Source organism: Scleropages formosus, chromosome 2 (assembly GCF_900964775.1).
Source record: "Scleropages formosus chromosome 2, fSclFor1.1, whole genome shotgun sequence".
In the NCBI taxonomy this organism is placed as follows: domain Eukaryota; kingdom Metazoa; phylum Chordata; class Actinopteri; order Osteoglossiformes; family Osteoglossidae; genus Scleropages; species Scleropages formosus.
In genome coordinates this window covers 16,271,984-16,285,371 of record NC_041807.1, presented here as the reverse complement: position 1 = coordinate 16,285,371, position 13,388 = coordinate 16,271,984, and the positions used below count along the sequence as shown (strand labels likewise).

General features: G+C 43.0%; 1 protein-coding gene across 1 annotated transcript in view; it reads left to right on the top strand.

Moving 5' to 3' along the window:
• The window catches only part of nell2b (neural EGFL like 2b), a 61,422-nt gene that overhangs the window by 40,422 nt on the left and 7,612 nt on the right, over positions 1 to 13,388 (top strand). Inside the window, exons 15-16 of the mRNA XM_029249953.1 lie at positions 384 to 479; positions 13,194 to 13,334. Coding sequence (XP_029105786.1) covers positions 384 to 479; positions 13,194 to 13,334 — 237 coding nt within the window. The remainder of the gene's footprint in view (positions 1 to 383; positions 480 to 13,193; positions 13,335 to 13,388) is intronic.

Genomic DNA, 13,388 nt, shown 5'->3' with positions numbered 1-13,388 from the left:
GCGCTTGGTCTCTGTGTTGATTGGATACTAGATCCCATGACCTTATGCGGTGACCTGTTATGTTCTTTTGTAGGTCTCATTACATTCACTCTTGACTGATCCCTGGGTCCTGTGTTTGCTAACTTGGTAGAGTGGACACTAGGTCCCGTAGCGGTTTTGTCCTATTATAGGTCTTTCAATGATCGCTGTTAATCATTGAACTCTTGGCTTCACTGGCTGTCAAAAGCTTAATAATGGCCTCTAGAAATCATACGTCAGCGGTGTCAGAAAGAATCTATTGCGAGAATCTGTTTTGTGTATATAGTTGGGTCAGTGTTGGTTTAACACAAATGGTTGTAGCACGCTGAGGTGGATGTGACCTTGTTTCAATGTTATTTCCGCAGCCCTGTGTGACGGTCTATGCCAGAACGGGGGCACCTGTGTTTCTCCAGACACGTGCATTTGCCAGCAGGGGTTTACCGGGAAGAGATGTGAAACAGGTGAGGCAGCGCAGCATTTGAGCCCCGTCCCCCATGCATCATCATCCCTGCAGGTACCTCGGCCGCTGTGGGCGTTTACAATGACCGCAACAGGTCACCAGTGGTAACAGACCTGTAACATGTAAGTTGTTCCATCAAATCTCGGAACTGAGAAACAGCTCAGACTGACCACAGAGAGCAAGTTACTTGTAAAAGAAATATATTCTCTGGGAAGCAAAAATGCATTTTGTTTTCTGTTTCATTCATTAACCCTTTTTGTGCATTGCATACGTTATACGTTATCTATCATTTAAATATTAAAAATATATTCATTTTCTATCATAAGCCACCGTTATGCTAATATGATTAATATAATTATTGATATAATTAATATAACTGCAGTCTGTTTCAGTTGTCTTAAAAATGCTATGCTTCAAAACACACTGTGTTGTGGAAATTATACTCTAATGTATTTTGACCTTGTTTGAAAGAAAAAATGTTGCTGCAGAATATATAAATTTTCATGTCAGTTATACTCACGGATGAAAAGTTGATCTGTGAATATGAAGTCAGCAGCGTGGTGACTCAGACTCCCAGGACCGGTGAAGTGTTGTTTAATAACACAGACACATTTTCTTCTCATATATTCAGCCTTTCGTATTCACCAGACAGCCGGCTTGTTACATGCGTGTGTTTCCCCTGCACCTACCCCCTGTTTAGATTTGCTTCGGGAAATGGAGCTGCATTTAATCCAATGGTTTTAGTAATTGGATTTTGAATTTGCCAGATTGAATTGCACTGGATTTTAAGAGGATTTTTAAGTGGATTTTTGCAGTTCGCCAGCCCCTCACACTGCAGGTGACTCTAATAAATGCAGTTGACCTTCGGTCTCCGTGCAATATGTACTACCTTTGTAGCGTGGTACCAGTATATACAGACTACATGAGACATCTAGAACACGGTCCAGAGAAGAACACTCAGGTTCGGTGCACAGAATCTGAATTATCCATCCATCTATTCATCCCTCTAATTTTAGTAAACGCCTGTCCTGAGCAGGGTCACGGTTTACCAGAGCCATTCCCGGAAGCATTAGGTGCAAGGTTGAGGGGGGGGTTCACTCTGTATGGGATGCCAGGAGTGTCACAGGGTTGCCGCTCTCTCACACACACACACACACACACACACACACACACACACACACACACGCAGTCACTTACCCATTGAATGTGAATCTGAATTATGCCGTATGTATTTAGTCATTATTTTCAGATTCCTCCACTTCCCTTGGGTAGGTGAAGCTGCTAACCCAGGAAGAGGCACAGCAAATGAAGAAGGCTTGGGTTAAAAGTGCCCTCCTTTTAATATTGATTTTTGTTTGTTTCAGCTAATGTTCCCTATTTGGCTTTTAGCTATACCAAGAGATGTATTGACAGGGTCAGGGTGATGTGAGTTTGGCCTTCTCAGTTTATTCACCTTTCTTTCCTGCTCTTGTCTCTTTCCGTGCCCATTTATTGATTGCACATAAGGAGCTTTACGAGGCATGCCTTTTACCAGCTATGTTAAACGGAATTTTTTATTAGCATTCTCAAGGAGCATTGCACGCATCTATGTGAACGTCTGTTGTCGTTTCCTAGCGAAACCATAAAAGAGGCGTACCGCAGCGATCCTCTCATTAACACTGCAGAGCCCTGATGGCTTGGCACCGGAGGGATCGTGCAGGTGTGACCTGCTGCTGTTTGCTGTCCTGATCGTCCACAGTGCTCATACTCAAACACTGCAACGCACTGCATCTGTACTCTGTTTTACTGATAGCGCCGGCTGACGACATGACATATATTATCAAACATTTATCAAAGTGCAATACATTGCAGTATATCAGTGTTTTTCAGGTGCACTCAGATTAACAAAGGTGGTTGGAAAGAGAGCAAACTGATTATATGTCCTCTCTCTGCATCACATGAGCCCTTGCGTTCCAGCTCATCGTGCGCTGAAGGAATACGCAATGAAACGTGGTGGCCCCTGGGTATCTTCTCCAGGGAGAGAGAGAAATGTTAGTCTGCTGCTTCCAGGGAGCGGAGGCTGGGGGGATCGAGCGATACTGGCGAACGAACACGGAAAAGCTTTCATACTCTTCTGCTCCCAGCCGTACTTAGCCTGCGGAGGCTGCCAGGGCCTTTTAGGAATGCCCCGCAGGATATTCTGAGGATTCGTGGCAGGCAAGTAATGACAGCTGGATAGAAACTGAGAGAAATCTCAAAATGGTGTGCAGTGGAGCGAGAAAAAAAAACCCAACAACCTTCATGAGCTAAGTTAACGCACAGGAACAGCAGGCCTTGGAATAAGCGGTTCCATGTTCTCTGTGTGCCGGGTCATTAAAACAAAGAGTCACGTTTCGGAACACGGGTGCCATGTTGCCGTGACAGCGCTGAGTTCTAATAACTATAACGTGACATGAATTATTTATTGCTTACCTGTACACGGCTGGGAATAAGAAACAAGGGAACTGGATGACTGACAAAACAAGGTTTTAACGTACTGCTGAATAATTTTTTGATGATGTGACGGGCGTCAGTGGATTGTTTGTGTTCGGATGAATTTTGCTTGCCAGGCATCGCTTTGTGCTAAGCACTTTTTTACCTGTTCGATCCTTTAGGGTCAGCCGGGAGTTTTTGTTTAAGGCAGGACTAATAATCATTTATGTCAGTACTACCAAGTTGTTTGATCTCCCTTGTATTTCCTGACCATCAGTGATGATCTCTGTTATCTTTGAGATGCCGTTTTCATTGACCATGAAAAGACAGGAAAAGTAGGCTCACCTGGCAGCAAGAAGATCTTTCATCTTTGTATGTCTTTTTTTTATATTTAAATGTGATGAGTCAGCTAACCTTTTTCAGGGAGTGACTTTAGGGAAAGCAATCTGGATTATAAGCAAAAGTGTTATTCAAAGGCTCAGTAAATGGATTTTTGAAGATAAAATGAATACAGGGTCCCAGTACTGTGTTTTCACCGAATATCCTGACTCTGAACAGCGGTGCCTCGGAAAGTGATATTCTGTAATAATCTCTCAGTTGACAGTGGGCTCAGAGGTTGATAGATACTGTACGATCAATGTTCCATATAGGCAATATTTATTTCCCTGTATATGGTCCCTTCTGTTTTGCAGTAGGCAGAGAAATAGGCTGTCCAGGCTTTCCGAGGTTTGTCATCATGTGCCATGAGTAAGCAAAGAAAGAGTGTCCACGGAGCAGCAAAAGAGAGAGTGCAGCAAGGTCGCCGGGACGTGCTGACATGTTTGTTCCCGCGGCCCTAATTAGCGGCAGGGATTCTCGTCACAAAGGGGACAGGTTTCTCGCCCTTGCGGGTTCGAAAAGCCAACGCAATTAGGGACGGTCTGGCCGACGGGTGGAGCATCACGCAGACCGGCTACCTGATGGAGCCGTGTAACATTGAGCGTGCCAGGAGGGAGCTGCCAGCATGGGAGGCAAAAGCTCGGGTTACTCCGGGATCGCTACTCACCCAGATGGCCTCTGCTGTGCTTCCACCCCAATTTGTTACCCACATGGCTCCAAAGGTGACTCAGACTGCTCCATTGACAGGTTTCTTCACATCTCCTCATTAACCAGCTCTGATTTGTACCTTTCCTGCGTTTCACCCTTTGGGGAAAATAGGAGTCAGCTGAGATGACCAGATGCCCAATGCTAAGGAAAGAGTCATTATAACTCCTGCCTTTGCAGCATCATTGAATCCTCTCTGCCTTCACATCAAAGGATTTCATTGTTTATGTAGAGCCCACAGAATTGATAGTGTTTATGGCATGGTGATCCAGGGATAGTGTAGTGTTTAGAGCTGCCACCTTACGAGGAGCAGGGTTCAAATTCCACCTCCTGCTGTTGTGCCCTTTTATCAATGTACTAGCGTAGAGTTGGTCCAAAAAAATCGCCCAGCTGTTTAAATGACTAAATCAGTGTGAGTAAATGAGTGTAAGTAGCTTAACACTGTAAGCTGCTTTGGAGGAAAGCGTCAGCTAAAGGAATAAAAATTAATTAATGGTGACGTTATATGGGTACATAAAGTTACACACTTAATAAAAAAAAGGAATTTGTTCAAGGCCGTTTGGAGTTTTGAATAGTAAAATCAACCAGCTGTATCTGGTAAGTCATGGAGCAAGAAAGAGCTGAATAATATTCTCACATGCTATGGCGACGACACCCAGTTAGACCGAGGGTCTGTGGGTTAAAATATGCATCTGACTCCTGCTGGAAAAGCATAGCTCAAAAGTTACATGATAGAAACGTCCAAGAAAATGGGAGAAGGAGATTTATGAACTGAGTGAAGCTACAGTGCTTTAAATAGCACTCTGCTGTTAAAATGAGTTTAAAGTGCACTGGTTTTCATGACTCTTGTTTCTGAACCGTGATTATAGAATTCATATAAAGTCACACTTTTCACCGTGACAATTTTTTTTAGTCTGCTCAATGGAACTTGTGTTTTGAGCTCTTTTAAAGATCAGGGTACGTTGTCCTGTACGCGCTCGTCATATTCCAGGGTAATACATTTTAGCACAGTGGAAAATAACGGGATCGATGTCTCGGGATTCATAGTGTCTCTCACTAACCAGCCTTTAATTATGTAGAATCAAAAGTCTTGGTTTCGTGTTGTTTCCAGTGAAACCGTTATCAGATATTTTAATGACTTACCCAAAAAAATCTAAGTCTTGCCATATAATTTAAAAGATTTGTTAATGTATTCTGGGAAGTATAATTGAAATGATACAAAAATCTATGTAGTTTCCTGCTATCCAGTAATGTCTTGATGCTGTTCAATAAATTGATCATGCCGAGTATGTGACTTTTCAATCACAGAAGTCAGCATGTACCATTATTTGTACCCCTTTGCTGCATGATCATAATGTTAATGTTACTTACTTTGTGACCAGGTAATTCAGCACCTGTGCAGAACAATTAAATTGATTGTCACAAGGGGGGAGGCATAATAGATAAACTGAGAAATTATAGCAAAAAGCACCGCAACACAAAGTTTTCCTCTTTTCATATCAGTATCTCAGCCGATGCCACACATGCTATCTCAACTCCAGCTAGTTGTCCCTTATTAGAAATTTAAGATCCTTTAAAGAATGCAGTATACCTTCTTTAATCTTGGGCTTTCAGTATAAGTACGTGGCTTATGTACGTCTGTGCTAGCGGTTTGCAGAAGTTAATTATTGTCTGCTGCTTAATGGCACATCCCAGAGGTGAAGGAGAAGAGCTCTCACTTTACTCTCGGAGCGATGCCTGTCATTGTATTAGTCATCGGTACAACTGCGACACTACAAATGTGACTTTAACAGCGTGCTGTGAGTGTTCACCTTCGAAACAAGAAAGTTTTGTACATGTTAAATGTTATTTATGCTTAAATAGCTGCTTTGCAAAGTGCTTAGTGTCTAACCTACGTGCCAGTAATTCTGAGTACAGTCAGTACAGAACATTTTTGTTATTCAGAATGTGCTGGATCCTTGTGTCACTGACTCAATTCCACAAACTTTTGAAGATACAAACGCTTTCCAGTTTATTGACTTGTTTTTTTCATTTTCTTCACTTATTTTCTAATATTTGTGTCTGCAGGAAAGCAAGTGCAACCTGTTTTTTGGCCCAGCTGCCTAGATGTTATTAAAACATGCCCAGTCACTATAGAAATATAGGAGCATCTTAATTGAGCTCCCTCCTACAGTGTTTACAGATTGTTTTGAGTGTTGGTGATCGGCAGAAAGATGAGCAACACTGAATATGTTTATGGGATGAACTGAACAAAGACCAACTAAATGGGACTTTGTAAAGAGAAGGTGTTATTTTCAATGATTTTATTTTGAATTTTAATGAAACTCAAAGTTATGAAAGTATTAAAGCACAGAGTCTTACTAAGTTTTATTTATTATAAGTATATCCAAGACTTAGAGAACCTAATCCGAAATAAATCGAGGGACATTTGTATTATTAGTATAACTTTCAGTGATTGTGGCATATGGGTAAAAGTGACTTTGCATTTACAGACAGAACAAATTAACAACAGTTGCTACTTCCTCTGTAAACGGAGTCGCCAGTGTACTGTGGTTTCTCAACCCCTTTTGCTGTGAAACATTGGCACGGGTCGACTACCTATGTTAGACGGCGTTAGAATTAACTGCTCTGTCATGAAACATCACAAGACTTATGCAAAACCTTGAAAGTGCTTTACTAATATGTTAACGCAGCCTCGAATGGTGAAAAATTGTGGTTGGGTACAGAACACCTTGGTGTTTGAAGAGTAATCGCTAGTCTGTTTGTTAATGACCTGTTTTCATTGCTGATTCTGGGGAGCCTAGAACTCATCGACTGTGGCTCTTCGATGGCTGAGCTACAAGGTACAGTTGTGGACAGCTGCGTTGCAGCCCACCAATGTAGCTGATGCCTGCTTTCCCTTAGAGGAAGAAAAGACCCGAGAAGGTGCTGAGTAATAAGCGGGGGAATGGCCTCTTTCTACGCTTCACCAAGGGATTTTTGCAGAGTCTTTGTTTCCAGACCGTCACTCAGAATAAGAGGCCCTATAACGTGGCATGTGTCCTTTCCCGTCTTGCTTGCTTCCTTGTGCTCGACACCAGCCTCCACCCCCCGGACAATTGGAGTTAGTTTGCTGTTCTCTTCGAAGGCAGGAAACCTTTTGGATGTGGTGCAGAAGCCCAAATATGTGTTACGATTGAAATGGTCTTGATTCTTTGCTAGCTTTCCCATCTACTAATATGCAATAAATGCTGTGTTCTTAGACCAGTACAGTACATTTTTAACATGCCTGGATTCCTACGAGACTACTTGGATTTTCTACGCAATAGGGAACACTGGACCAAAAGGCTGCAGGTTCAACAGCTATTTTGGAACGACAGTATGTTTGAGAAGCGCTTGAAATTTGCAACAGCAAACATAAGTCAAGTCTTATGATGACAGCTGGTCCCCTACTTAAACTTTACAGTTACGGACTTTTGGCCGATACAAAGTTTTTGAGAAGTAATTAGCATTTATTTTGTGCAATAAAAGAGAGCTGACTTGCCAGTTTGAGTCGTGCACTAAAGCGTCACCAAGCGCAACGGTACAGCGATCGTCAACAGCAATCGCTGCCTTTCAGAAAGCGTGGGGAAGGTGTAAAAGACGCAAAGGTTGTCCTTTATTATAAATGTAGTATCCTTTAAAGCATGCAGTGTGTGCTTATATTTCGTGGTAGTGAATTTCTTGTGATGTGTAAGGTAAACGAAGGGATTGAGGAGCCGCCAGTGAACAGCAACGGCCCAGTATGGTTCTTTACTGGGCTTTCTTATTTACAGTGTGTCATCAGTACTCCCACCAGGGGACTTAAAATGCACAGGCGTGTGCAAGGGGCATCCTGGCTCAGCAGAGGGAGAGTCTGGGAGAGAGATAGTCCATGTGTCACCGTTCCAGTCCGAGAAAGCCTCCTGTTGCCTCCCACCTTGCAGAGCTGTCCGTGTTGCTCACATTTACATTACTTTTGTTCATTTAACCGATGCTTTTCTCCTAAGCAATTCGGCATCCCCAATTTACCTGAAGTGCGTGCCTTTGGACTGTGGGAGGAAACCCGGACAGACACGAAGGGAACATGCAAACTCTACACAGACTGAGCTGGATTCGAATCTTCACTTGAACAGCAGCGCTACCTGCTGTGCCACCATGCCACAATGAAAATATGAATACTCATTAAAAATTGAACAGGAGTATATAAAAGCCGCATTTAGATTTTACAGGCGTTTAAACAGCTCAGCAGTGGAAGGAGAAGTAAACCAAATTACTGAGTGTAGTTCAGTTCTTAACTTGTCTGTAACATTATTCCGTTTATGTAATGTTAGATTCTGAAAGCCTTCAGTATAAAGGGAACACGAGTATTTCATGATGACTGAATTTCACAGTGTAGTACCAATTTAGATTAGATGGATGAAATTGAAATATACCAATGCAATGTAAGAGATGCCTTCAAGAAACATGGCTTTCAAAGAAATTAAAATGTAGCACTGAAATCATATTCAGGATTGTGTTCAGACACACACACACACACACATTTTCTGAACCACTTGTCCCATATGGGGTCGCGGGGAACCGGAGTCTACCCGGCAACACAGGGCGTAAGGCCGGAGGGGGAGGGGACACACCCAGGACGGGACGCCAGTCCGTCGCAAGGCACCCCAAGCGGGACACGAACCCAAGACCCACCAGAGAGCAGGACCCAGTCCAACCCACTGCTCCACCACACCCCCCTTGTGTTCAGACATACATGTTTTATAGTCATAACTAACCTGCATAAGACTGGCAGTGTAAAGTGTAAGTTACAAGTTGCATGTTGCAGGAGTGTGAAGGTGAGAGATGCGTGTATCTGTGTGTTCAGCGGTACCCGTGGGATGATGTCGCACTAACTTCTCTGGTTTTCTAAGAATTCCAGGGGTGGGAAGAATAACTAGCTTGTCATTCTCTTTGATACAGCACACACTGTCATGGGTTTTGTACATCTTCTTATGGAGCCTGGTCTTTGGTGTGTTTTTTTTTTTTTTTTTTTTTTTTGTTTTGTTTCTTTCCCTCTTCCAAACTTTGTGAAGAATTACCCATGATCCTGTGTAGTGAAGATGGAGTCAGCTTAGCGCTGCTTGGTGCACATTCTGTCTGTTTGTGACCTTTGAAGACACGGTATCGGCATGCTTGAGCGGCGGCATTCTGACACAACAAAGATTTTTACAGCTTCAAACGGGAGGTGCTGTATAACCGCGCTTGGTGTCAGCTTGACGTGGGCGGTGTTTTTCCATGTGCGTGTGTCAATTAGTGTGGAAGTGCAGTAGCGGGTGGGTGGAGCCAGTGGGCGGAGCCAGACTGAGATGTTGGTCTTCACGTATCACCATCATGTGACGGAGCACTGCAGGTATTGACTGGATACTGGCAGCATATGGTTCGGTCATCATGTTACATCAAGGAAAAGTCAAACATGTACTGCAGACATTGATACTCTTTTCAAGAAGATGGTGGGAAAATGCCGTTAAATGATAACAAAGTCTTCTGAAAAAAGTGATACTTGTTGTTTTGTTTTTATTGTCAGTTTGGTTGCTAGTGTATTTATTCTTTTTTTCTGAATTAAGTGGAAAATTTTGAGCTCAATTTACTGAGGTCACAATTATTCTTGACAAAATACTACAGGGATTTACAGCCCGCAGAACTACACTTAACACAGTGCAACTCTGCATGAAGAAACACTAGAGAATGAAAAATGAATGAAACCAGCATTAAATGGGTTCTTAAAACTGCTGTGACAGAAAGAGTAATTGCTTACTGCAGAGCCGTGTTTAGAGTTATTTATTGTTAGAGCAGCAGTACTTACTCATATCCATTATGCAAGGATATATTGTGTTTGAAAGTCCAGTTCTTCAAACTTGTGGCTTCATGTTCATTTTTGAATCCCACTGTGCCAGGCTTTTGTTCTCGTAATAGAAAATGTTATGCAGGGCTAGTGTTGTTGTTTTTTTAATTTTGGACAGCACGATTTACAACGCTCTTCCCGGGTACAGCGCTTCCCAAACGCCTGATTGCCTTTAGGACCTAGACAGAGAAATCAGAGCAGAGTACACAAGGCTGTCTTTTTAAATGCACCGAGAGAAGTTCAGACTCACCACCTCTCCTCTGCAAAGCATCTGCTCTTCACGCTAAAGAGGACACTTGGACCACTTGCCATTTCTCATCAGATCTATGCAAGCGCTAAGCATGGATGAGAATATAGAGAGGAGCTCACTTATGCATATTTATAATTCCAAGGCAGCCTGGATTTTATAAATAGTAATTGCTCTTTTTTCATTGTGCCATTTCTTTGAAGACATTTGGGAGTGGAGGTGGGAGGGGGGGTCATGGTTTTAAATTGTTTCAGTAAACCGTATTCTGGCAAGATGATGCCTGATGCAGGAAGTGCATCACTTTGCAGAGTCAAAGCTGGTGTGTTCTGTCAGCTGAAATTGCATGTTGTGGAAAGCAAAGTGTCAGGGTGGTGTTGTGGGGGGGGGGGGTTCTGTTTACTGAGGCCGAAAGAAGATGGAAATTCCTCAGAGTACAGTACATTCAGTCATCCTGCTCTCAGTCAGCTGCATCTGCATAATGCAGTTTTATATCTCACTTCTACGTATTGCCTTGGGAGACCCAGTTCTCCTTAACTTCTTGTGCCTGAAGTTTAGTCAGTTAAAATGCAGAATGCCTTCTGTACGTACAGGGGCATGTAAATAAGAGGGCATTTGCCAAAGGGCGAAAGGAGAACAGTGTTCGTTTTGCATCCTGACCATGTAAAATCTTGATAAATGAGTTCAAGGACAATTCAAGCTGAGAATATCCTGAAGGCAACTAGTAAATATGAACCAAGTCAATATTTCCCAAAGGACTCATAAATCCCTTAGACAAATATATATTTCTACACAAAAAAATGTCAGCTTCAGAGCAAAAATACAGACACCATTTTGGAAAATGCTGTGAAGTTCAGCAACCGTCAACACTGCTTGTTACTGAATATTATTTTCCTATTGAAGTTTTACTCCTGGTTGTTTTCCCCTTAAAGGATTTTAAATGCCTTTTGGTTCAAGTAAAGCGAATGAAGTTTGCAACCTGGAGACACCATAAAATGAACCCATTTCACCTTGCAAGTAGGATGTGGACTGCAGCTGTAATTAATGCACCGTCTTCCAAATAATCCTACACAAAAATAGGAAATTTTTTCATCTCCCTCTGAGAGGGTAGCAGAAGCCTGCAGGTAGTATAAATTAGTCACACTGACTAAGTGTCTTCTAAGCAGTATCTTGGACATGTAATTAATTATTTATCCACACGAAATTAATAAAAAGCTAAACCTCATTAGACAATAGATCTTAATCCTCTTACTTGCAAACCCAGTGAAGAATCCGTTCTTCTGTTTGACGGGATCCGATGAAGGGGTGGTGGAGTAAACCCAGCCTTTTGAGAAGAGCCATTTTCGTAATGAGGACCTGGCTAATGCATCACGGAGGATCATAAAGAAACCATCATTGCCTTTATGGGGACATTTAATCACCCTAAAACCTAGAGGGTTACATCTATCCTTACCCTGCAATCATGTGATGGGTCCCTCTCATCTGTTATCTCAGATATTAGATTTTTTTGTCATCATAAATCCAGTTGTTTTACATGATATTGAATTTACTTTGGTCCTTGTAAGGAATTGCCTACCATTACATTGTTTATCACAGAAATTGGTTTAGCAGAAGACATTAAGGTTGGAACTACTGCAGGCCTGTGTCTTCAAGAATGTGAACACGAGAGTTCAGTCTCGATTGAGGGTTTAACCCCGTCGTCACCACTTAGAAGCACTCCCTGGGAGAGGTCACCCAGCTTGTCCTTTTCTATCCAAGGTCGTAGATGAAGAGTTTGACCTTGTCTTTCAAAAAGCTAAACTGGGGGTACTGACTGGAGGATGGGTACATTGGCGATGAGTGGATTGGTGGGATCTTGGTGGATGGGAAGTGGATTTGTGGCACCAATGGAGGATTATGGGTTGATTACGACGCACTGATGGGGACTAGTAGTGCTTCGAGTGAGTGGGTGTTGCACGGGTACGAACCAAGTGGAGAATTATCTGCTGATTGTGGTGGACTGGTAAGATGGTGATGGGTAGGTAGTGGATTTATGGGCGCTGATTTAGAGGATTGTGGGGCGATTATGGTGGACTGGTAGGGAGTGATTGGAAGTTAGTACCTTGGTGGTGAGTTGGTGTTGGACTACTGGAAAATGAGTTGAGAGTTATGGGTTGATGATGGTGAATTGGTGGGACAGTGATGAGTGGGAAGTGGATTTCTCCGAGCTGATTTGAGGATTGCGGGTTGATTATGATGGACTGGTGGAAACTGACCAGAGAATTGATGAGGGTGGATTGGTGGGGACTTAGTGGAAGATGGTGGATTGGTGGTGGGTGGATTGGTGGTGAAGCTTCTGAGCTTTCGTTCCTCAGAGCGGAATCAGCAACACAGCAGATGGCCTGGCACTCATGAGACCAACATTCGCTCACTGCTGTCCAAACACACTCTCGGGATGCTTCAGTCTGTGCGTGAGCGGTGGCAATTACGCAAGACAGTGCTCTCGCTTTTTCTGCAATTGCAAGGGAACACAGAAATGGTACCTGCAGGTGGTTTAATGAGCAACAAGTACCACTTTGTGGCAGTGGTGGATGGATGCTACTTCCTGTGTTGTTTGGGTGCAGCGATTGCAATGGAAGTATTATTCAGCAGTGTAGTTGGAATGTCGCTGACATTCTACAGTAAAAATATCACTTGCAGGCCTTGCCCTTGTGAACTTCCCCTTTCACTGCTGTGTCATTATCATGACAAATCACTGAAGCTGGGATCTTATCAGAATGTTTCCATGCCCTCTGTTTATGTAAAGAGAGAGTCGATACCATGTAATGTAGTATTGATAAAGTCTCACAGTAAGCGCAATACTCAGTGTTCCATGCCAACACAAGTTTGCATCAAATATCAGCATTACAACAGCAGGGGTGCGACTGCCTCAAAAGCAGGAAAACAAGAAGTAAAAAGGAGAAAGTTCCTTGAAGTATCAGATACGTGCATCTGGTAGCTAAAGCAAAAATAGAACAGTGTCCCTTCTGGGAAACGCTCCTCATTTGTCTCTCTTTGTGTGTGTTTGTTTGCAACAGATATTGATGAGTGCTCCAGTGGCTTTGTGGAGTGCGATAGCCGAGCTACCTGTATCAACCTGCCCGGTTGGTACCACTGCGAGTGTCGTGATGGCTACCACGACAACGGGATGTTCTCAGCCAATGGGGAGTCCTGTGAAGGTGAGCCGCTTCTCATTTCTTCACGGACACGTCTCTGAAAAGTTCTGCCACCGC